The sequence below is a fragment of the Cyprinus carpio genome, chromosome A16 (genome assembly GCF_018340385.1).
Source record: "Cyprinus carpio isolate SPL01 chromosome A16, ASM1834038v1, whole genome shotgun sequence".
In the NCBI taxonomy this organism is placed as follows: Eukaryota; Metazoa; Chordata; class Actinopteri; order Cypriniformes; family Cyprinidae; genus Cyprinus; species Cyprinus carpio.
The window spans coordinates 1,366,740-1,393,085 of record NC_056587.1 but is presented as its reverse complement, the minus strand read 5'-3'; the positions used below and the strand labels follow the sequence as shown (position 1 = coordinate 1,393,085).

Here is a 26,346-nt window from a genome sequence, read left to right as displayed (position 1 = left end):
ATAGTGTTATATTACCAATAAAAATAAATAAATGAATACATTTCCCAGTGATAAACAAAATCAGAACTTCTTGTAGGGCCTGACTACAGGGTTCAAAGGAAAAAATGAATTTGTGTCTCTTATGGTTACAGCATTATGAACTAAAACACAAATGTACTTAGTATAACGTCACCTAGTTTCTAGTCTGAATGTTTGAACCAATGCATAAAATGTAAAAACAAGGTACTAAATAATATTATATGGTCTTAACAGAGTCATAGTGTTGAATTTATGCTAGAATGGTAAGTAATTAAAAGCAAATCTGTAATATTTTTCTCCTTTGGCAGATTAATATGCAATAACTGTAAGCTGGGGGTCTGTCTGGGTAACCGGGTGAACTACCACTTTAAGAGATGCCTATAAAAGACACAAAACAACAACCGCTGATGCTCACAATCATCTCTTTATTGCATGCCACTTCTCTTAACATTTTTTTTTCTGCCACACCGATCATAGTCTGCTAGTGACAAACATAAACTATCATTACATTGTACACCAAATGAGAAAGTTACTGATGTTAATTGCATGAGGAAGCAAAACAAAATGCATATTCGTAAATCTCAGCTTCTTCTACTGTGCACTTGATTTTCTTTTACACCAGCTCTTTCAAACAGCCCTTGTGAGCAACTAATAAAGGCTGTATTGCTTTTCACAGCTGATTGGATTTACAATGTGTGAGTTCGCTCTCCATAAAGACCTCACACACACAATCTAGCTGTGAGATGCAGATCAACTCACCACTGCATCATATAATAAAAAAACAAAAACAAAAACAAAAATAGTGTTGTCCCTAAGCTGACAACAATAGATTACACTTCATATTCCAGTCTATTCCAAAGCATACAGAAAGTTAAAGTAAGCAGTCAAAGAATGCAAGTGTGCTTACTGCAGAATAAGGTGATTAAAACAGAACACGGCTTGTAATGCACCTTAATACTGCCTGAAACGTGAGCGTGAGCGGGAAGTCATGAGTGTCACTGTAACCTCACATCAGCATCAGTGTTTGTTCCAGGTGGGGATGGCGATTGGACCTAGAGTGGATCTCTCCACCAATATCAGCTCCTCTGGGTTATTAATGGCCTCGTAATGCAGTAACAGATCCTGAATGGCTCGTTCTTCAATCTATGATAAAGATGAGATGAACATAATATAAGGGTCAAATGATAAACATCACGAAAAGGACATTTTTAAAAATCTAATTTACAACACATTTGAAAAAGTGTTTCTTGCATAATTTTACACTCTTACTGTTTTCAGTCAAGTTTTTAATTCAATATGCATCATAAAAAAAGTAAATCTTTTCCTCATACCTTAAGTGCATGAGTGTGCACATCTTAATCATTATTCTTCTAAATGTTTTCAAACATACAGCACCATTCAGAAGTTTGGGGTAAACGTAATATTTTTATTTGACAAAGATGCATTAAATTGATCAAAAGTGACAGTAAAGGCATTTATAATGTTACAATAGAATTCTGAAAAATAAAATGTATCACTGTTTCCACAAAAATATGAAGCAGCACAACTGTTTTCAACATTGATAATAATCAGAAATGTTTCTCGAGCAGCAAATCATAATATTAGAATGATTTCTGAAGATCATGTGACACTGAAGACTGCAGTAATGATGCTGAAAATACAGCTGCGCATCACAGCCATCTGTTATATTTTAACATTCACAAAGAAAACAGCTGTTTGAAATTTGCAATGATATTTCACAGTTTTTATTGAACACGATTGATTAAAACAGCATGTTTTCTCAATAATAGACATGCCATATGACAACCTGACATGTCCAGTGTTACTGCAAGGTTAAAGTCACTGTCTTGACCATCAACTGCAGCCATTAGACTTTAATTTGGTGAATAAAAGTATGTCTATGTCACTATGTCAAATGCACATAAGAAGAATGCTACCTGTATGAGCGCTAGCGGTTTCTCGCGGCTGCGGATCAGTGCAGCTTCCTGTTGTCTCTCCTCCTCCACAATGGAGGCAAATGTAGATGTGGAAGGAGGGCTGCCAACTGCCCTCAGCACCCAAGGCCTGATGGGAAAAACACAGAAGAGAACAAGGTTCAATGCTTACTGATACAAATGCGGAGTAACAACTTCAGAAGAGAAATAAGGAAGTTGCTTCAAATGCTTCAACTGACTTAGGCAGTAGGGACATGAATTTAAGATGGTTCCCGTTCTGCTGCTCCTTAAAGGAATAGTTCACCCGAAAATAAAAATGAGCTGAAACTGTCCTCAACCTCAGGTCATACAAGATCTGTTTGTTTCTTCATTCGGTTTGCCAGTTAAAAACACCATAACAATGGATTTTTTTCTTGCAAAGACACAAATTCTGTCTTCACAAGACATTAACTGATGGACTGGAGTGGTGTGGATTACTTGTGGATTATTGTGATGTTTTTATCAGCTGTTTGGACTCTCTTTCTGACGGCACCCATTCACTGCAGAGCATCCATTGCTGAGACACTGATGCAATGCTACATTTCTCCAAATCTGATGAAGAAACAAACTCATCTACATCGTGCATGGCACATTTCCAGCAAATTTTCAAATTAATAAATTTAAAAACTAATACACAACACGCACCCAAAACTAAAACAAAACACTTTCCGCCTGAGAACAGCTATGCATGGTGAGTTTCTACCGCCTGTCCGACCGGCTACCTTCTTCTCAGCACACGCTCGTAAACACAGGTGATGTCGAGCCCCAAGGATGAGAGTGTTTGTGACAAAGTTTGCCCTTATCAAAAGAGATTACAATCACAGCCGGGCAGTGGAGCGCTGCTGATAAATATTCAGCCCTGTGCTTGAGCGCTGGAGTCATAAACACACCCCAGCAGGCAGCTAATGTGACGGAGAGACGCCTGGCCACAGTCACACATCTGCAGGCTCAGGTCAGGGAAGCCGACACATGCTGGAGAGAGAGACGTGAGAGCAGCGCATCAAGGCCCACTCTTAAATTACAACATAACAGTCTGAATCATCTGAACTTCAGATGTCACTGGGCTTGCATAATAAACACGGTGTACAAATCAGCCACAATGCGATGCAACAAATACCAAAAAGCCAACATATCTTCACTTTAGTTTGCAGACATTGTCTTGCAGAAGTTGATTTCATAAAAAAAAAAAAAAAAAAGATAGTGTTTGATCTTATCAGCTATTTTTGTTTATTTTTACATTTTTATTTTCTGTTGCATTAACAAAATAGATAAAAAAAATATTCAATAGTTTTATTTAGCAAGGATGGATTAAATTTATTCAAAGTGACAGTAAAGGAATTCATAATCTCACAAAAGATTACTATTACAAAAAAAATCTTACCATAAAAAATATAAAATCATCCATAAAAACAAAAAAAAAAAATTTATCACATTTACAACAAAAATAAATTTCACCACAACAGCAAACAACTTTGATAATAATCAGAAATGTTTCTTGAGCAGCAAATCAGTATATTATAATGATTTCTGAAGATCATGTGACACTGAAGACTGGAGTAATGATCACAGAAATCAATTACATTTTACTGTAAGTTACTATTTTCTATTGTAATTTCAAACTGTATTTCACAATATTTAAGATCTTGCCGTATTTATAAGCAAATAAATGCTTTCCTAGCTTACCTAGCTCAAACTTTTAAATGGTAAAGTATATATATAGTGCCCAACATAATCTTTTGTATTTCACTCTCATTGAGAACGGCATTGGTGGGATAGTTTTTAGTGTATTGAGATCTATGTATTCTAAACTTAAATCATGTGTGAAAGGAACTGATGGTCTAACGGAGTATTTTAGCTGCACCATTGGTGTAAGACAGGGCTGCATGGTGAGTCCGCTTTTGTTTAATCTTAAATGCACATATAACAACGTTGAAGAATAACTGTAAAGGTATTCAGATTGAAAGTATGACAGAGGTACAGACCTTGTTATATGCTGATGATATGGCTAATATAGCAGATACAATTTAACAGCTGAACATTTTATGCAATCTTTATGGTACGAGAGTGAATTTGAGTAAAACGAAAATTATGGTTTTTAGAAGAGGGGGCTCTCGAAATAAAGATGAAGTGGTTAATTGTTACAAATATCTGGGTATGTGGTTTACACCAAAATTGTCATGGTGGAAAACCCGACAACTTTTAGCAAGACAAGAAAGCAATGCTTTCCTTGCTAATTTTTGTTCATAAACAAAATTAGCTGCAATCAATCTTTGCATTTGTTTGATCACATGGTTGCACCTATACTTTATTATGGATCTGAGATATGGGGTTTTGAACCAGTGGAGTGTATTGAAAATGTTCAGGTATCTTTTTTGTAAAAAACTCCTGCACATCAGTACTAGTGTGAGCAATGTAGCTGTCTTGAGCGATCTGGGTAGATTTTTATTGTCCACTTCTTATATTTTACATTTACATTTACATTTAATCATTTAGCAGACGCTTTTATCCAAAGCGACTTACAAATGAGAACAGTAGAAACAATCAGATCAACGAGAGAACAACAACGGTATACAAGTGCTATGACAAGTCTCAGTTAGTCTAGTACAGAACACGTAGCCAGGGTTTTTTTTTTTTTTTTTGAATATGATAGACAAGAAAAAGAAAAGGTAAGTATGTTGACCGGGTCGTTGTAGCAATATGGTCTGTGAAGCTTAACTGATCATCCATCACAACTCCTAGGTTTCTGGCTGTCCTGGAAGGAGTTATGGTTGACGAACCCAGCTGTACAGAGAAGTTGTGATGAAACAATGGGTTTGCTGGAACCACCAGCAGTTCTATCTTAGTAAGGTTGAGCTGAAGGTGATGGTCATTCATCCAGCTAGAAATGTCACTCAGACAGGCTGAAATGCAAGCAACTACCATCGGGTCATCTGGTTGGAATGAGAAGTAGAGTTGAGTGTCATCAGCATAGCAGTGATAGGAAAAGCCATGCTTCTGGATGACAGATCCTAATGATGTCATGTAGATGGAGAAGAGAAGTGGTCCAAGTACTGAGCCTTGAGGAACCCCAGTAGCAAGTTGTTGTGACTTAGAAACTTCACCCCTCCAAGACACCCTGAAGGTTCTATCTGAGAGGTAAGACTTAAACCACAGGAGTGCGGTTCCAGAGATGCCCATCTTTCTGAGGGTGGACAGGAGAATCTGGTGGTTAACTGTGTCAAAAGCAGCAGACAGATCCAGCAAAATGAGTACTGAGGATTTTGAAGCTGCTCTTGCCAGTCGCAGGGCTTCAGTAACCGAGAGCAGGGCAGTCTCAGTTGAGTGGCCGCTTTTGAAGCCAGACTGGTTGCTGTCCTGGAGGTTATTCTGTACAAGAAACATAGAGAGCTGGTTGAACACAGCTCGTTCAAGTGTCTTTGCAATGAATGGAAGAAGGGATACCAGTCTGTAGTTTTCTAGAAGTGCTGGATTTAGAGATGGTTTCTTCAGCAGTGGGCTTACCCGAGCCTGCTTAAATGATGAGGGAAATGTTCCAGAGTGAAGAGAGGAGTTGATAATGTGAGTAAGTGAAGGTATGACTGAAGAAGAAATCGCTTGAAGGAGGTGAGTGGGGATCGGATACAATTTACAAGTAGTAGGATGACTGGACAGGATAAGTTTGGAAACGTCCGTCTCTGAGAGTGGAGAGAAGGAGGAGAGAGAGTGTGCATTAGTCGTTGTGAAGTTATCCTCAGTCTGCAGTGTGGAGAATAGGTCACTGATGGTTCTTGTCTTATTTGTGAAGAAAACTGCAAATATAAAAAGATGTATCATGTATTGGATAAAACTGGTGTCTATGTCGAATTATCATTATCCAAAAAAAATTTTATGCTTTATCAATTGGATGAAGTAGGCAGAAAAACATGGATTACTCGTATTAGAATTCTGCCATATTTTTATATTTTTTCTAGTGCCTGAGAAGCTCAAAGTGTAGGTAATATAAGAACATTTACAGCTATTCTTAACCAGCGATTAAAAGAGAAAGCACATGAGGCATGGTATACATCAGTTTTGGAAAATAAGTTAAATATATATTCACAGTGCAAGTCTTCGTTGATACAAGAGAGCTACATTGCATCCATATCTAACATGCAACTGGTACGATCACTGTTCCTTTTTAGATGTCCAAGTCATCATCTTGTTATAGAAACAGGAAGATGGAGTAATACACCAATAGCAGAGAGAATCTGTAGTTATTGTAAGTTAACATTAAATATTTCTGTGATAGAAGATGAGAAGCAATTTTTGTATGATTGCTCTTTATATGAGGATTTGTTTCTTCCCAACTGTGGACAGATTTTTGTTTTTGTTGTGGAAAATGATCTTTAAATTCTAAACGCTACTTTTAAATTGTTAACAATCCTGGACACAATGCATATACACAGACATTTTTGTGTGTTTTCAAAACTACCAATTTCCACATTGTTTGAAGGAGATCACTGGGGAAATTATGGAAAGACATTTTTCAATAAAATACAATTTGAAAAATAGATTTTTATCTGTCTAGTTAAATATATATAGGACTGAGGTCGTCATTTCGCTTGTTGCACATCTAAGCACATCCCATTTCTTTGAGAAAACAATACAAAGGAAAAAGTATCATTCTTCCAAACATCAGCCAAAACTCACAAAACACAGCAGCATGACAGCAGAAGTACTGTATCATAACTGAGACTTTAGTCCCACTTGCAACCACCGCTCAGTATGAGACTGCTCACTCACAGCCCGGGTTATACAGAAGCATTACAGCGCCACCTGCTGGAACATACAGAGTAATATAACACCTGCTCTCACACAGAGCTCTGATCTTAACTTAGTGAGCGTCTACAAAAGAGGAAATGTAAGACATCTCAGAAGGAGGCGGCAGAAGAATAATTGGAATTCATTGGAAGTACTGCATATATCTTTCACTGAGATGCATGAAAAATCCCAGAAATACAATACTAAAATCAACATATATGAATGCTTTTGCACCTCATTTTCTGTCTTTTTTCTCCCAGTACACATCTTTTTGGAGCATGTCTCTCATGTCTCTATTGCCCACAAGCGAATTGGGAGATCTTAATATTAAAGGGCCATCGGATTGAATTTAAACTTGTTTTTTTTTTTTTTTTTTTTTAGCATTTAGTTTCTGGCATGTCTGCCAGCTCAGAAAAGCAGAAATGAAAACACGTAGTCAGTTGTCTGAGCTGTATCATCTAGCGAGCCGTTTCAACCTGCAGCACGTTTCTACATAGATACACAGCTATTATTTAGACCACCTCTGAGCCATATAAAGATATGTTTCACTCTTGTGTCAACACACACCCTATGGAAGAGAGGGGCGGGGTGAGCAGAAGCTCATTAGCATTTAAAGGGACATGCACTGTTTTTGACAAGGTAAAAAAAGGGTGTTGTTTTACACAACCATTGAGTAATTTTAACCAAAGTGTGTTAGACATTTCATGAAGATACTTAAGAATCATACCAAGTTGTAGAAAATGGGCATCCAATGACCCCTTTAAATTGTCCAGCCAAGCTAAATTAAACATTTGACAAATCTTGAACAATATTTTGTGTCTAACTGTTTTCTTATGTGGCAAGCAGCTGTGTGATAAGTGGGATAATGTACATCCAGTCAATCATATTTAGATGAGATTTGAAAGTGTTTTCAGTGTTTAGTGTGTCATCTGCATCAGGCTGAATGAGATGTTCCTCACCCTACTGGTTTCTCCGGGTCGCTGCTCTCGGCACATTTAAAAGTCACTCTTTTGGCACATATCAGTGGTCCTGCAGCAGCCGCTGGACTCCCGGCCGCCACCGGGGACACTGGAGAGGGATTCCCACACCGCTCCTCCTCTACTAGAAGATCCCGGAAGGAGCAGGAGGAGGGCGGGGACTGAACTGCTGTCGACCTGACGACACAATGACAAAAGGTTTGGATGAGTGACACAACTGATGAACACGAAATGAAACAAAGTTAATCACCCTTGAGCTAGGACACTTTAACTAATTTCCCTTATATAAAGTGACCATGGTGTTTCTGTATGCATTTATGTTTTCACCTGTTATTCTATTTTTTGATGGACTTTTATGTTTTAATGGTGAAAACTGAAATAAAATTGTTAGCAATAATTAAATGTGCTATTCAATGCATTCGGAGTCATAAATCAATCATTAAACAAAACATCTAATATATAGGCACGCATCTGTTTTGCTCTCAACTTTACTTTCACTTTAGACATAACCAACTGTTTATATGGAAACCTTATGTGTTTTTGACAGTATTAGCACAATCAGATGCGAAAGATAACTCCGTACGTCAATACAGCACATGAATTAAATGTTTAACCGGAAAGACTTTAAAGCACATGCAAATAATGCACTTTTGTGATTGTGAATAAGTGCAGTGTCCTGTGAGAGTCTACCGCGGAGTTAACATTTGATGTGAATGTGTGTTGTGTGTTGTACAGTATATTGAGACGGAGGCGCCAGAACTGCAACTGATAAGATTTGTAGTGCGATACTATGACATTTCTACAAAAGCAGATCATGGAGACATTTTAATTGTTCACGATCAAAAATCATCATATCACACACTCCTAATTAAGGTCCAAAAACAGAGAACATGTCAGGGGAAAAGAGGACATATGGTCACCCTACATTATATGCACTTCATTTGAGAGACATAATGGAATAAGGCTCTCACCAGGTCTTCACAGGTTTCACCGGAGTAAGAGACGGCGGTGATTTAGCAGACATGCTCTCTGTGCTGCCCTCTCTGGAGGCCAGAGCCATCATCTTCCTCTGCTTCTGAGACATCTTACTGGGGAGGCCTGAGACCTTCGTGCTGCTGCTTGAACTGGTGTTCATAAGAGCAATAAGCAGAGGATAGAGTAAAAAAACAACAATGCACAGTTAATAAGCATCTAAACTAGCTGAACTACCGTGATGGAAGACTTACGAGCTGGGACTCCTGTGTGAGGCACCCCTGTTCAGAGAGTCGGCCTCCATCTCCATGATGGCCCTGAGGTCCAGGACAGGAGCCGGTCTACAGAGACGGAACGCACATTCAGAATTACAGCGATACCAATCAAGAACATCCGCTGTTTGCTGTGAGAGCATTTCAATCACCTGGCTTTGACTGTAGGGATGGGTTCAGCGGTGGACGAATGAGTCGGCACGGGGCCATTCTTCAAAACAGGGGTGCCAGGAGGAGTCTTTAGTCCTGTCAGGCCACGTCTCTCATCCTACAAATATCAAATATTCCTAAATAACCAGTTCATGCATCAGTGAAAATTTTGTCATCCTTTACTCAGAGATAATGGGATATGAGTTCTCTGGAGGGAGGATGAAAAATGAGCGTACCATATGAACCTCAACACCATTTCAGAGTGAATCTATAACAGTGTTGAATTTTAATACACAATATACACTATCATAAGTATGTTTATTTATTAGTTTAATAAAGCAAGGATGTATTAAATTGAAAGTGACAGCAAAGACATTTACATTGTTAAAAAACATTCCTTTACAAAGTTTTTTTTAACTTTCTACTGTAAAAAAAAAAAAAAAAAAAAAACACGTGCATCACAGTTTTCACAACTGTTTTCAACACTGTTTGCAGCAAATCATCATTTTAGAATATTTCTGAAGATCACGGGACACTGAAGACTGGATGCTGAAAATACAGTTTGATCACAGGAATAAATTACAGTTTAACAACAGCATATTCACATAGAAAAAAAGTTATTTAAATTGATATATTTAATATTTTCATTTTTTTTTATATCAAATAAATGCAGCCTACAACAATTTTACTAGTATATCTTTACATTTTACAAATGGTCAATACATAAAAAAAAAAGATAACATAATATAAAAAAAAAAAACAAAAATATTTCTAAATAGTAAATAGTTATAAATCTTAATATATAAAAAGTAAAGTAACACTAAAAAGTAAAAATAATTTTGAAATAATTTTAAATTAAATATTACCATAGCTGTTGTTTTCTGTAGCAAGTGAACCTGAAAATATCATTTTAAATAATGGGTAATTATACCACCCACATTATGAGATGTGTGTCTGTGGAGTTTGGGAGTGTGTATCGCGCAGGTGTTGTGGTTTTACCTGCGCTTCAGGCCTGTCGTGGAGGACGGGGGACTGCAGGTCACGAGGGCTGCCCGCTCCCATATAACTGCCCTCAGAGTCAGACGTGATGAGCTCCGGCAGAGACTCCACTGAACTGGCCTTCGCTGAATGAGCCAAACCTGAGGAACACAGCCAGGTCAAACACATCCAGCCCAAACTAGTAAAACTACTGAAATAATACAAATGCCCTAATAATTCATTTTTGTTTTGTGATCATCACATGATTTTCAGTGTGCTGTGGTACAGAGCTCATTTTGATCAGTGGTCCTAAACTTTTTTGACTTGAAGTTCCCTCATTTTCCAACACAATATTCGAAAGCTCCTCATGCAATCTATAATATTTCCTCTGGTATGTTCTGCTGCAAGTATATGCAATTAAAAATATATGTCAAAAAGTTTCAAAATATTAAATTAACTACAATTATTTTGTGATTACAGAAGTTTTATAACTGTACATTATTTATTAAAACAGTAGCAATTCTTACATTTTGCAAAGTAACAGCTTTATATTTTTGATTAAAAAAAAATAATTATAATTAAATTATATGAAATACATAAACCAGTGTTAATTTAGTATAACTGATATACTATTATAGTTCTTATTAATATTTTGAACTACTTTTATTTTTATATATTTTTTTTGTTTTCATTTTACTTTTATTTAAAGTGTAAGCAATTTTGTTGGTTTTGTAATTTTTTATTAGTTTTTGTGTTTTTATACATGCCTATTAAAATTTTTAGTTTTAGTTATTTTAATAAATCAAGTTTAATGAAAATGAGAATTCATTTGAAAGCTAGCTGAAATAAAATAAAAAGAACATTTTATTTCAGTTAAAGTTTACTTTATTTCAAGAACATACTTTTTTTTTTAAAAAGTAGTTTTAGTTAACTATAATAACTCAATAATAACCATAATAACGACAATAACCCAAACTTAATAAATTAAGTTTGATTATTTTACTATAAGTTAATCTATATTACTACTATAGTTTTATTTATATTAATAATTTATATTTTAATTTATAATTTATATAGAAATATTTAATTTATTATTTCTGTCATTTTGTATTTTAAGGTGCAAATATAAATAAACAAACAAACAAACAAATATAATTTTAATTATTTCTGTGGCTGCCTTAAAAGTTTTGTGATGCCCACTGATTGAGAACCACTCATTTAGATGATCAATATCAGTTTTCTGAAGAAAGTGTGAGTGGTATTTTTCTGTTGCTAGGGTCTTATGAGTGGTTGCTAAGGTATTTTGGGATGGTTGCTCACTGGTCCATCTCAAAAGAGACCACCGAGGGATCTGATAATCCCTTATTCCCCAGTAACAAACAGTGAGAGTGCTGCTCTGCTCAAAGGGTCATTAGTGTGTTTCATATGCAGGGAGAGAGAGCTGACCTGCAGTGGCTGGACTCTGGATGACATCACTAGAAGAGCTACGAATGACATCAGACAGATTGTATCCGCCAGAGCTGTCCGAGCGCCGCCGGGGCTTCCTCTTAGCCCTCATCTTGGCCTTCTTCAGCAGGCTCTCGCTAGATTGAACACAGAGAGGACTCTGAGTACAGCTGGACAGTTCTTCATGTCCACATTACAGTGTTTCAGCCGGTAGATTTCACACCTGGAGTGATCGGCTTCAGAGACGCTTTTACAGTCCACAGCCGAGTCCCACTCTCGGTCCTCATAGGCGCTGAGATCCGGAGCGTCGGCGTATGGCGTGATGAGACGTCTCTGCATGGCTGGGATCTGTCAGAGGAGTCTGATGTCAGGATCTCGGAGCAGAGCTTCAATGAAGCAGACGAGAGCGATGATTTAGACTTACCATCCTCCTGTACGCAGCTGTCAGATCCAGGAGGACACCGTCGCTCAGGATCTCCAGCGCTCTGACAGACACAGAGAGACGCACGGACACATGAGCAACTGCTGTTCAAACGTTTGGGGATTTTCTTTTTAATTAATGCTTTTATTCAGCAAGGATGCGTTGCATTGATCAAAAGTGACAGTTAAGACAATTAAGACTCATATAAATGCTGTTCTTTAAATAACAGTGTAAACTGTTCAGTCACTGATGGCAGATGGACTATTCTGACGATGCTTTTCATACTTTCCTGGACCTTGACACTGTTATTTATTTGGCAGTCTATGGGACAGTCTCAAGCCTACTGGTTTTCATCCAAAATATCTTAAATTGTGTTCCGAAGACGAACAGAGCTTTTATGGGTTTGGAACGACATGGGGGTAAGTGATTAATGACAAAATTTTCATTTTGCGGTGGAGTATCCCTTTAAGAGCTGCATGGATCCAATTCACGTTTATGCACATATTTTTATTCTCAATTGTTTACGTTCAATTACATAACCGACGAGGGTTTATGAGAATAATCACCAAGCGCTGCATTTTGACACAGTTTTGCATGTATTTGACAGTTTAGTTAAGCTAAAAGTGGCCTTCACATGTCCGTGTTCTGCTCCGTCTCTGAGTGCACGCACAGAAAGCCTCCTGAAGAACATCGCAAGTTCTCTTTCGTGCTTTTAAAAAAAAAATTATAAATCTAATAAACTTTGACAAATCAAGCACGTCCCATTTTGTAAAAGTCATGTTACATGATTTTACTGATTTGCACGTGAAACTGGGCTTTTTTGGAGAAGCAAAAGCGCACCGCTGGAAAGGGGGCGGAACGGGGTGCAATAATCGTTTTATCTCGAATTATTGTATTTTCATAATCGTTGGAGGCCGAAATCGAAAACAGAATTGAATTTCGATTAATTGCACAGAGGACATTCTTGCTTTCTGCTGAACACAATTTTGAAGAATGTAGGTGTCCAGACAGCTGAGGGTAGCTATGAAAGTGAACTGGCTACCGTCGACTCAAACAGGTCTGGAACAACTTGAGGGTGAGTGAATGACAGAATGAACGATCCCTTTAAGCAGCAGGGGTTTAGTGGTCTGGATCTCACCTGGACTCCAGCAGCGCTGCCATGTTGAGCACGATGAACTGCAGGCAGGACAGTTTGAGCTGATCAGCGTTGTACACGGTGGCAAACTCCAGCAACTCTGCCGCGTTCTTCAGCGTTACTGCACACAACAACAAATCTTGGCATCTGTTTTGCACTGCAACATTTTGGATTATGCATGTTATATTATATGCAATGTGATAATAACAATCAAGTGAAGTGAAAGATAAAAGTTTGATCGCTACTTTTCATTAAATTGATCTACAGTGACAGTAAAGACATTTATAATGATATAAAAAATTATATTTCAAATAAATGCTTTTCTTTTGAACTTTCTATTCATCAAAGAATCCAGAAAAATCCAATGCATCACAGTTTTCACACAAATATTCAGCAGCACAACTGTTTTCAACATTAATAATAATCAGAAATGTTTCTTGAGCAGCAAATCAGCATATTAGAATGATTTCTGAAGATCATGTGACACTGAAGACTGGAGTAATGATGCTGAAAATACAGCTGCACATCACAGAAATAAATTACAGTTTAATATATATATATATATATATATATATATATATATATATATATATATATATATTCACATAGAGAATAGCTATTCTAAACTGTAATAATGTTTCACAATATTTCTGTTCTTACTGAATTTTGATCAAATAAATGCAGCCTTGATGAACAGAAGATGCTTCTGTTAAAAACACAACCACAAACTTTTTTTGCATATTAGTGTATATTTCCTGAAGCCATGTGACAGACTGCAGACGTACGGTTCTCAGTGATGGCGACCTCACAGATCTCCTTCAGCCTGGTGATCAGCAGCTGATCCGCCACCACCAGCACGTTACACACGAACTCCACATTCACAGACTCTGAGATATGAAGAGAGGCATGGATTACACCGGCGAAAGGAGGAAAGTCAGGTAATAACAGCAGAGCACAAAGTCTGGGGTGTCACCTCTGACAGTGGGAGACTCGTCGGTGTAGATGTACTCCAGAATGGCCTGCAGGACCTCAGAGCTGGTGGCCATATCCAGCGCAGTGCAGCTGGTGGCCTGAAGAGGGCACAAGACATTCACATGAACACAACAGTTCCCCTTCAGAGAGACCATGCTGCTACTTCATATCATTTCATCATACCTCAATCCAGGGGCTGCCCAGCATACTGTTGAAATACTCTGCAGAAATAAGAGTCAAAATTAAATCACTAAAAGTACAGACCATGTATAAAAAAAAAAATATGATAAAGCACACTTTGTTTCTTATGTGAAAAATGCATATAGGTTTTTTTATATTTTATTTCAGTCAATGTTTAATTTCAAATAATGAAAATGTTTGTCTTCAGTTTTTACCCCAAACTTTTTAACAGTAGTCTTTTTATTAAAAATAAGCCATGATTTTCCGGTCCAATAAAAAATGGTTCAAAGATGTGTATTCAATGCTTTATCAACGTTGAGTACTGTGCTATACAACACTACAGTGTAACAGGCTTCACCTTCCAGCACTAACTGCTTCATTTTCATTCGAGTCAAATTAAATATAGCATCTGAATCAGTATGAATATATCAGTGGACACAAGTGTGAAATAAAACATCTGATCTCACCCAGCCGAGCGCACAAGACACATTTGTGACAGGGAAACTCTTTGCCGTCCTCCGAGCGCAGCGTGATGTCACAGAGGTACGAGCTGAGGACACACAATGAGAAGATCTGTATTCACAGCCAGGGAAAGAGTGTATGACCTCCACTGATGCTTCATCACAACAACACACCATTTTTTCTGGTTGAACCGCAGCTTGTTGCCCGTCTTCTTCTGCACCACACTGATCTTCCCATTTTCAAACTTCACCCCATCAAGCCTAGTCAGTCATAAAATACTTATTAATTAGCAACCAGGATACTTTGAAGAATTATAGCAACAGCCAATAATGACCCCTCATTTACACAAAAATATTGAAAGTACAGCAGCAAAAACAGTTTAATTCTTAGGTGTTCGGACAATTTTATAATTTAATGATAACAAATGGACTGTGCATTGCTGAATTTAAATTAAGTCTTATTTTAACACAAAATTCATGATCATAACAGACCTACTAGTGAGCTTAAAAAAGAAAAGTTCCCTCTTAAGATACCTTGTTATGAGCAACTTATTCTTCTCGTAGAAGCATAACTGCTTTTGGTGCAAGACACCTTGATTAAAGACATAGTACACCCAAAAATGTGCTCACCCTCAGACCATCCAAGATGTAGATGAGTTTGTTTCTTCTTCAGATTTGTAGAAATGTAGCATTGCATCACTTGCTCATTAGTGGATGCTCTGCAGTGAATGGGTGCCGTCAGAATGAGAGCTGATAAAAACATCACAATAATCCACAAGTGATCCACACAACTCCAGTCCATCAGTTAATGTCTTGAGAAGACAAAAGCTCTGTTTGTAAGAAACAAATCCATCAATACGTTCTTAACTTCGAACAGCTGCTTCCAGCTAAAATATGAGTTCAAATTCCATAATAACACTTCCTCCAGTGAAAAGGTTCATCTCCTGTTGTCCAAATCCACCCACATATTTGTTTTAAACTGTTATTGTTTGTAAACAGTGGTTAATCTGTGCATATTTCTCTCCTGATTCAGTCAAACCGACTTTTTCACTAGAGACAACGTTATTATGGATAATGGACCCGTATTTTGTCTTCTCCAGACATTAACTGATGGACTGGAGTGCTGTGGATTACTTGTGGATTATTGTGATGTTTTAATCAGCTGTTTGGACTCTCATTCTGACGGCACCCATTCACTGCAGAGGATCCACTGCTGAGACACTGATGTAATGATCTCCAAATCCGTTCCTATTAAGAAACAAACTCATCTACATCTTGGATGGCCTGAGGGTGAGGACATGTGCAGCAAATTTTCCATTTTTGGTCAACTACTTGTTTAACATTACATGTAAACTTTTCAAAACCATTCAAAAGCATCTCACCGTGCTGAGAGGCTCCCCAAGCCCAGTTTTTTGGCTATGCCCTGCAGCATCTTCACTGGGTTTTGTCCAGGTTCATTACTGCTCTTGCCTTTTTTCCCAGGCTTAGTGCTTTTGGCCTTGGGCTTGTCTGCATCCTCAAGAGTCTTAGCAGGAAGAGAGCGGTACACGTCCAGAGCGGAGCGGTTCTCCAACCCTAGAGCCTGCAGACTGTGAATCAGCTGCTGCTGCGGTTCAGGATCAGAGCTCTGTTTACAGCGAGGGATGATGGGCCGGGTCCCGTGGACCAGCATCTCACAGGAGTCTGTGTAGATGAAGTGAAGCGCTTGCTCCAGCATCTCAGGAGGAACCTTCTCCAGGACCAGCAGATCACAGCCCACCGCGTCTTCTCCTTTCTTCACCTCTCCATCTCCTACACCCTCTGTGCCGCCCTCCGGGAGGAGCACTTTACGGAAGAAGTCCGACCGCATGGACAGGATGTATTTGTGTGCTGCGAAAGTGCGATTGCCAGCCTGCAGGGTCACATCATGGATGCTGTCCGTCTCATCGGCTTCGGTCAGGAGGCGCTGGAAGTGCTGGGAGAACGTGGACGCAGAAGCAGTGGGAACTTCATACAAGCTGAAGAACAGAGAGAAGAAACATTAACACAAGTAGGCTGAAAATATATCATGACACATGATTAAAATTGGAAACCAGTTCAGAACAAAATACAGGAACTGAATGATTTCCACAAAATTATACTCCATTAATAGTTCTTGAATGCAGTGTTATTTTAGTATAATTGAGATCCTATCATAGTTTTTCCTCATTGTGGAAACATTTCCTCATGTGTTTTTGTAATTTATGTGTTTTTTAAATGTATTTTTAATAAATATATTATATTGTTTTATTCATTTTTATTTCAGTTTTAGTTATGTTAGTACATCAATTATACTAAAATAAATGAGGAATGTTGCTTTGGCAACTTATGTATTTTTTTCATATTTTATTTCTGTTAATGTCTGTTTTTATTTCAGGTAACAATAGACCCTTAATATGATTACGAGAAAAAAACTGGGCTCTGCGAAATACAAAACACAGAACAGTGGTTCTCAACTGGTGGGTCACAGGCCTAAAACGTTGTAGTGTATGTGCAGCAGAGGAAGAAAAAAAAAACATTGCTAAATGCATTTTAATAAAATGTAACTATATAATCATACGTAGTTAAGATAAAACCAACCAAATGGGTTTATCAACTTTTATAAAGGGAGGACAAAATGCCTCTCATGTTTTTTTGTTGCTTATGTCAAGCTGTAAGGTCACAGTATTTGGCCACAGATTTATTCAGCATCTGGTAACTTGGCTGATACTAATGGAGCATTTACAATCTCTTCCAGTGTGTTAGGATGGTTAATTACACTTCCACTGATGTATTATTTCTTTTAAAAATTTTAAATTTTGTAACACCCTGGTTTTGTTGGGCCTACGTAATTCTTGGTAATTAAAAAAAAAAGAAAAAAAAAAAAGAAAAAAAAAAAAATTCAGTGTTTGATTCTAAGGACTTTTTTTTTTTTTTTACTTTTGTATAGTAAACAACGTTGATCAGAAGGAACTGGAACTATTCAGTGACACTTGAAAGCCAGAAATGTTAAGACTCCTACATTCCAAACAAATGAAAGGTTATTTGGTCACAAACATCTGTGCCCTTGTTAGTCGTCATCATTATCTGCACCTGGTTTTGGGATCAGATTGCAGCACTCCGAAATTCCGGCCCTTCGAATCCATGGTGATGCTGACGGCTCTGTGGACGTAAGGAAGCTTCTCCAGACGGATTCGTTCATAAACACCCCCTCCGTCTGAGTGACCGGACACCTCCATGCCATCTGACACAACAGAGCATTCATACATCACGGGTCCTTCCTATCTTGTTATAAATCCGGTTTTATTTATAACATATTTAGAGTTAAACTGATGGACTCAGTACCTTTTTTGTCTACAGCTTTCTTGTACTGGCCCAGCCACTGTCCACTGAAGCCCTCTCCGTCCTGAGTAACAAACATCATGCTGTTCTTACTCAGGGCGATGTCTGACATGAAGACCTGCCGGCTGTACGCCCAGCGACACGGTCTCACTGACGTGCCCACTGAGCGCCAACAAAACACCTGAATGATCAGACAAAGACAGAGAGAAGAAAGCAGGAATATGAATACAATGAATACAATACCAGGTAAATGGTACCTAATGATTGCTAATGTGGTTAAAAGGTGCCTTACAGACTCAAGTCAAAACACACATGCAAAAATAAGGCCTTATGAAAATATGTTTTATTTTATTTATTTATTCTTACTTTTTTTCTGTATTCTCTGGATTTTTTTTCTGGATTTCATTGTTAAATTAAATTTTAGTAATCAAAGATCTTGTCTAATTAATTAAAATCTTGAAACTTCTACAATTTGACTTCTACAGCTGCCCGATCAAATGAGTGATTGTTTCACTAGATAAGACCCTTATTCCTCAGCTGGGATCATGTAGAGCCCTTTGAAGCTGTACTGAAACTGCAATTTGGACCTTCAAACCCTTGATGCTCATTGAAGTCCAGTATATGGAGAAAAATCCTGGGTTGTTTTCCTCAAAAACCCTAATTTCTTTGCATCTGAAGAAAGAAGGACATGAACATCTTGGATGACATGGGGGTGAATAAATTAGCACTAATTCTTGTATTCTGGAAGTGAACTAATCCTTTAACAAAGAGTAAAAAAATAAAAAAAAAAAAAAAATTAATATATATAATATTTTTCCCTATATTCTGATTTGTTTTTCTGTGTTATTATTTCTGGATTTCTTTTAAATTACATACTTTTTAATTTAATCTTTGTTTAATTACATTTTAATAAATTAAATCAATTTAATTAATAATTTATACAGTATTCATTTAATAATTAATCATATTTTTACAATAACAGGGCTTTCTCTATATATATATATTCATATATTATTTATTCATTTATTTATTTATTTATTTATTTATTTATTTATTTTTCCTAGAAATTCCATGTTGTCTGTTGTAATTTTTCTGGATATATAATTTAATACATATTTACTATCAAAAATGGTCATAATCAAATTAAGATAAACATTAGCAATTTAATTAATCCTGAAATGTAATCTCAAAATAATTCCATTTCCTTTTCTTATAAATGTAAACTTTTATTTTATTTTATTTTAATATTTTTTTTTCACAGAAAATGCTGAGAACTGACTCTCAGATCAGCTCTGGAGATGAAGTTCATGTGTTAATATCCTCATACCGTGAGACGGCAGATGCTAAAAACACCATGAACGAGCGTCATGCGTGTTTTACTCACACAGAAACATGAAGAACATGCAGACTTCACGGTTAAATAGTTGTTTTGCGATATTCACAGATGCTAATGCATATCACAATTTGATTAAATGTACTGCCCTACTTTTGATTTAATCATCCAAAATATGCCAAATTCCATGACATTCCACATTATACAGCAAATTCTATTTTTATGACTGGATTCCAAAATTCTGTCTACATTCTCCACATCACAGAAAATCTTAAGTCAGACTACACAGAAAAAGGGTTAGTGAACCTCTCAACAAACAAATAAGCCACGTGATTAGAGGGACCAGGGTTTGCTCAAACCCCTTATGAGCAATAGCAAAAGTGATGGTGGTTGCTAAGGCAGGCATTTAATAAACAGATGGAGTGACAAGCTGCAAAGATATAAAAGCAAATAACTCTGGCATATTACCAGACATTTAGGCATACGTGCTTGGCAGACCAAATAACAGCATCAAATTAAGAAGCTTTTATTATAAAAAAACCATGTGTTTTAAAAACATATAGATATGAAAGCACACTGGTATTTATGCTGTGAAAATGCAAAATCATTAAGCATGACTAAATCCAACTTGGACCCCCTTCCACTAACTGGGCTGGTCCAGCTGATAGCCTTTTATCAGGCACGTACAGATCCACAAGACTGAACATCTTGGTTAGACAGACTTTATAACCAGATAACTGTAAGTCACCGTATATTATGGGGGAAAAACATCAGCAATAAAAATGAAACACTATTCAGAAACTTAATAAGTAGCTTAAATGGTTTAGCTCCTACCTTTCAGATTGCTACCACTTCATTTGTGTAAATGAAAATCTGCCTGACCCAACAATGGCAAAATATGGTGTGCCACAAGGCTCGGTCTCAGGCCCTTTGTTGTTCTTGTACGTTCGAGATAATATTAGGACACACAGCATTAGATTTAACTGTAATGTAGACCACAAACATCTTTACACTTCTTCCAGTTTTCCATGATGGTGAATTGAAGTGAATGTTTGACAAGTCACTTCAATGTGCTAAATTGTGATTAACGTAAGCACTTTTGATACAATGATTTTAGAAACAAGCTTTTACAGCTACAGAGAAAAGCTAGAAATTTTGCTTTTAGTAGCTATATTATATAAGTGTGAGACTGATGGTGTGTTCACTTGAGCACTGATGTTCCCTCTGTGAATATTATGACAGCATCTTCACTTGACTGTCAGGAGATAGACTCTCCCTTTCAGTAAAAGAACAGATATTTTTAAACAAGCAGTGACAATCTCTCATGAGGATTTTTATGGAGAAACAGGTATTTTTGTATGATTAGGACAGCCCAGTTGATTATGGGAACAGACTGTTTTGGGTTTGATCCAAGCTTATCTTAAACTTTGTTATTAAAGGTATTCTTGGGCAATATTTTGATCCTATTACTGTTTCTGATTTGTATGTGTACTTATGAAATTGAAGTTCAGATCAGTGTCGCATATAACTCACCCTTCCAGCTTCATCTAGAGCCAAAATCACCAGCTTCTCTCCTCCACCATCATGCAGGAGCTGAGGATCAATACGATGATCCAAACTACCACCGCTCACTAGAACTTTCTTCAGGTTCAGCTGCCTGGAGAACAACATAAGGACAGTGTTAGCAGCAGCTATGATTTCAAATATAATACTGCATTAAACATTTGCGAATAAAGCACCATTTCCATCTCATGTTCTCAAGAGAACCAAATCATCACTTCCTAGGAAATTGGCACAGCGTGTCAGTAATAAAAAAGTGTTTCAGCTACATTCATTGTTCTGTGGCAAGCCACCACACCAAAAATAATCCCCACCACGGCTGCAGCTTCTCAGTGACATCACAGTGATGCCACTCACATCATTCACAGTCGAGGAATTAGTGGAGGAGACAGAGCAGGGCTTGAATATCAGCGCGGGATTGTGCATAATTCTACTAATTCCCGCAGGTGACAGATGCCTGTGCTTTTAAGTCTTGCCAATTTAACCATTCCAGCAACTTTAAGCAATTCAAGTGCAAAAAGACCCGAAAGAGACTCAATACAGTACTTGCACGCTGTCGTATAGGGTCGCTGTGATTTTGGCAAGTCATTCAAGTTCCTGGATCAATATCTTTTGTTGATCCTGGGACAACATTACTGTCCAAATACATAGACCTTACCCTATCCCTACCCATAACTTAACCCTAAAATCAGAGGGAAATGACAGCTGAATAACAGGGGTAACCCTTGCTGTAAGCCTAAAACTGACATTTCCTGTAAACTTGTTGCTCAAATCTGATTGTTTGATTGGGATGTTGTTCTAGGATCAACAAGGATGTTGATCAAGAAACATGTTGTACTCGGTGAAATCACATTCACCCTCTTATAGACTGTTATAAGACACTCTTATAGACACTCAATCGTGCGCGACTACAGAACAGAGTTGTTTTGCGCCTTATTGCATGTAAACAGCCAAATACATAAAAATTATGTCAAAATGCCATCTTGGCGAATATTCACATAAACACAGTCTGTTTATATTAAACATGGTTGGTAGGCTATTAAGTAAATGTAAACCGGTGAGAAGCAAAACGCATGTGTAACAGTATATTAGATCTGTGCATAAATAAACCTGCTGCTGTCTGTAGACTGAAGACTATCCAGTGTTATTTTACAGTTGAGTTCAGTTTCAGCAGTAATTCTGTATCTAAAAATTACTGATTAGAACTATCTGGAAAACTTAAAAGTACTGTTAATTTCATTTGTATCTTGTTATTTTTTTTATTTGTGCTATTTGTTCTTATTTTGTTACTTACTGCTTACTTGTCTTTTTTTAGTAAAAATAACAAATTCTGAGTCTGAGTGCATGTGATTCTTGGGTGAGGAGGTTTAACCCCCGGGGGGAAGGGGGCATGGTCCACGGGAAACAGTCCGGCCAACACAGCTGGAAAAAATCCTAAAGGAAACACTGATAAGACGTTAAAAGCTTCAACAAACAAGCCACTCACTCCCTACATAAAAAACAAATTACTCCTTACATAGAGCAAACAAAAAAAAAAACAAACAAACTCATTCAATCTATCAATCATACGCATGACTCAATCAATTGAGACACTTGTGAGACGAAGTAATTAAACCAAATCATTTTGATGAAAGACTTTGGCTCAGACATTTCAGAATGACTAAAACAATATTTTAGATGGTGTGCAATGAGATCAGTTTTCGGGTTAGACTGAACAAAGTACAAATAATAAAAATAATAAAATCTGGATCACTGAGACAAGATAATGACTCGAGTCTCCTACATGTTACTCCACTCACTTGGATGCCAGTTTCTTGCACTGATAATCTGTCAGCAGGTAAACATCTCCCTTTTCGGTCACGCACACAGTGGCCCCATTGCTCGCTGCTGCCAAAGCGATGGTCACATCCTTGTGATGCAGAGCGGACACCTGTCGAGGAACAGTCACGCACTTCTCTCCATTGGGCTCCAGCAGGTAACCTGAATGTATCACAATGGTTAGACCACAAGTTTTCATATGGGAAGCGGCAAATGAAGCAGATGCTCTGATGAAATTGCACGAAGAGGATTTGCTAAACACCTGAGAGACTTTAGATCAGTTAAACAATCTGTTTGTTTGTATGTGATAAACAGATCTGGGTGCTTGAGCAGCTTACCAAGCTGGCCACCATTCAATCCTACGGTATACACCGCATCTCGAGTCCAAAGAACAGTGTGGAACCTGCCGGCTGCAACACCAATCACAGACCTTCCTTTCAGGGACTTAGAGGTGACCTGTGGTCAATAGAAATGAACGCAAGAACTGCAATTTATGGGATTATCTCGAGTTCACGGTAGTGATGCCTCAAACTTTCGGCAACTGAAAGCATTCAGCTGAAAAAGCAATTTTCGGTTTTGGAAGAAAATAGTACTGGATTGCTGTAATTTTGGCCCAGAATTTTTGATTTCGGTGCCTCACTAGTTTTGTGAAACTGCGTGTCACACATAAGACCAGGCTGACCGACCTGTTTGGGAACTTGGCTGGAAGCAGGAGGAGGTGCCAGGCCCAGCTGATGGTGAGTGTTGAGCCCAAAGGTGTAGACGTACCCCTCCTCGGTCAGAACAACAGTGTGATCTCGGGCCGCTGCGATCTGAGAGCAGTGATGGGACAAAAGCCCCTCCACCATCCGGGGAACCTTTGATATGAATGTGGACACCAAGACTAAGAAAGACAGCAGATGCAAAAACATATGCGTCAACCCACACCAAAGTGTCTCACCAGATATGTCTGTTCATCACCATGTCCGAGTCGTCCACCCTGTCCATGCCCACATGTGTAAACTTGACCCTTCTGGGACAGGAAGACCGAGTGGAACTTACACAACACCACCTTAACAGACACAAAAACACAACAATGTTGCAATCATCCTTCAAGATTATGTTCGAGCACACGGATATTGTTGCCTTGCCAATATTTGCATTCTTAAGCCACACTTAGATAGCACAAACACACTTTCCAGCCAAACATTTTAAAGGTATAATCATGTTAGGTTTGAAATGATAAAAAAATAATAGCACTTTTAAAAATCAAAACAAAGATTGGTGTGATAGAACTGATAAACAATCAAAGTTTATTCGTTTTTTGGCTCAGTAAGTCCATCTTATGAGCCCAAGGCTGCATTTATTTAATCAAAAATGCAGTTAAAACAGAAATATTTTGAAAAAATAATACAATTTATAATAACAGTTTACTACGTGAATATATTCTAAATGTAATTTATTTCTTTAATTTTCAGCATCTTTACTCCAGTCTTCAGTGTCACATGATCTTCAGAAATCATAGTAATATGCTCATTTGCTGCTCAAGAATCATTTCTGATTATTATCAATGTTGAAAATAGTTATGCTGCCTATTTTTTTATTTTTTTTTGTGCAAAATGTGCTTCATTTTTCTGGATAAATTCTTTGATGAATAGAAAGTTCAAATAAACAGTTTATTTGAAATAGTAAAGTTTTATAACACTTTATAATGTCTTTACTGTCACTTTTGATTAAAAAATCACAACAGCTCAAAAAAAAAATACACATTTCTCAAAAAAAAAGAAAAAAAAAAAAAAAAAAAAAAAATATTACTAACCACAAAAAACTAAAAAATAGTAATGTTAGTCGATCAGCTGAAAGAAACTGACCCATAAATGTCTTTATTCAGGATTTCATCTAATGATTCTGTGTCACCCAGAAAGTCATTAAACATTTCACATCAGTGTGAAATCAGTTTTAAAAAAAGCCACTGCTGAGCAGCAGACAGGTGTTTGAAGCTCCTGGAGTTTCAAGATCTTCTCCATGCAGACTCACAGTTGTGTGTGAAGCTGCGTTTCAGTCACTGCTAACCAAACCTCACAAAGAGAAACCTGCACAGTGACTGTAGAAACACATGAAGACATGTTTTAAAATAGTTTTATTCACTTACGAATGCTGCAGCACAATGGATGGTCCAGATAAATGGATTTCTGATAGTTGATGATTGGCCATCCTATTCCAATGAGACTGCAACATCAGCGAGGAGGCGGTGGGTGATGATTTGGGTTGGAATATTGGGAAGTGAGATGTAAGGTCATTTTAGGGTGTCAAAATTACTTCTGCAAGATAACTGACCATTTTCTGCTGTGGTATAAAATGAAGAATAGTGCTCTCAGAAATAAACGTTTTTTGATGCAGGATAACACGCTATCCCATGCTGAATGAATACCATTGTGCTAAACAGTTTGAAAATGTGTTTCTACAGTCACTGTGCAGGTTTCTCTTTGTGAGGTTTGGTTAGCAGTGACTGAAACACAGCTTCACACACAACTGTCAGTCTGCATGGAGAGGATCTTGAGACTCCAGTAGTTTCAAACATCTGTCTGCTGCTCAGCAGTGGCTTTTTTACAGCTGCCATTACAATACAGTTCATTTGTTTGACAGAAACCTTCCTTAATAAACCTTTATCTGACCAAGATCTCCTGTGCTCTAAGTCACTCACAAATCTTTTTTAATTTATATTTGCTTTTCGCAAAATATTGTTTGCTTTGATGCCTTTTGCAAGATTGCATTTTTTCATACTTTTCATCTTCAGAAAGATCTTTCTTCCTCACCATATTTCATGAGAACTGCTACAAAAACAACAAAGCAAAACAAACCCTCAAAACAAAATAAAAACCCACGAAACGATCTCTGTCTCAGAACCGCAAACGAAAGAAAACCCCCTGAAACGATCTCTGTCTCAGAACCGGTTTCACTCTTCAGGGCCATTTTTGACATCTGACACAACAACATTTAGGCATCTTTTGGTGTAGCAAATACTTTCGAGGCCATGTTAAATATGCTATTATTGGTCGATTAAGAAATGAGACCTGGACAGAATGACGGCAGGCCAGAAAGAACCAGCTGCGTTCTGCTCATCACAAGGGCTTGACTTTTAGCCACGACAGCTCTGCCCTTTCTCTGCAAAGCATGCCAGCTCTGGATTGGCTCGGAGTCGACTACAGCGGAGCAGGGGTGCCAAGGTCAACATCATCGCTAATTTAACACACTCCTCAAGGCTGAAACAGAAGCCAGAGATGTTCTGTAACGCATCCAAACTCTGCGCTGACAGGCAGCCATACACATGCATTCACAGCGCTTATTTAATCTACTGCTATTCTCCCGGAATGAATATTTTAATATTTAACTGAAAGCATCTGCAGAACAGCGTGGTGTGTCACAATGCACTCTCTGTCCATGTAAGGGGGCATTGGAGAGCCGATGAAAGGGTCAGGAAACAAGATCCGGCATCACAATGAGCAGTGCAAAATTAAACGACTGCCCTGCACTTCAGAAATTAATTAGCCGAATGCAAGTACACACACCGACTTAACAATAA

General features: G+C 37.7%; 1 protein-coding gene across 1 annotated transcript in view; it reads right to left on the bottom strand.

The window, feature by feature from the left end:
• Nucleotides 1-423: 423 nt before the first annotated feature.
• The window catches only part of LOC109105699 (inhibitor of Bruton tyrosine kinase-like), a 30,990-nt gene continuing 5,067 nt past the window's right edge, over nucleotides 424-26,346 (bottom strand). The window contains 25 exon segments of the mRNA XM_042771966.1: nucleotides 424-1,161; nucleotides 1,956-2,082; nucleotides 7,730-7,924; nucleotides 8,719-8,871; nucleotides 8,974-9,060; nucleotides 9,144-9,259; nucleotides 10,008-10,037; nucleotides 10,141-10,280; nucleotides 11,566-11,702; nucleotides 11,789-11,913; nucleotides 11,990-12,050; nucleotides 13,125-13,242; nucleotides 13,907-14,008; nucleotides 14,095-14,191; nucleotides 14,277-14,314; nucleotides 14,741-14,823; nucleotides 14,909-14,995; nucleotides 16,117-16,731; nucleotides 17,825-17,975; nucleotides 18,077-18,254; nucleotides 20,940-21,063; nucleotides 22,766-22,946; nucleotides 23,123-23,240; nucleotides 23,471-23,641; nucleotides 23,725-23,835. Coding sequence (XP_042627900.1) covers nucleotides 1,036-1,161; nucleotides 1,956-2,082; nucleotides 7,730-7,924; nucleotides 8,719-8,871; nucleotides 8,974-9,060; nucleotides 9,144-9,259; nucleotides 10,008-10,037; nucleotides 10,141-10,280; nucleotides 11,566-11,702; nucleotides 11,789-11,913; nucleotides 11,990-12,050; nucleotides 13,125-13,242; nucleotides 13,907-14,008; nucleotides 14,095-14,191; nucleotides 14,277-14,314; nucleotides 14,741-14,823; nucleotides 14,909-14,995; nucleotides 16,117-16,731; nucleotides 17,825-17,975; nucleotides 18,077-18,254; nucleotides 20,940-21,063; nucleotides 22,766-22,946; nucleotides 23,123-23,240; nucleotides 23,471-23,641; nucleotides 23,725-23,835 — 3,471 coding nt within the window. The 3' untranslated portion in view covers nucleotides 424-1,035.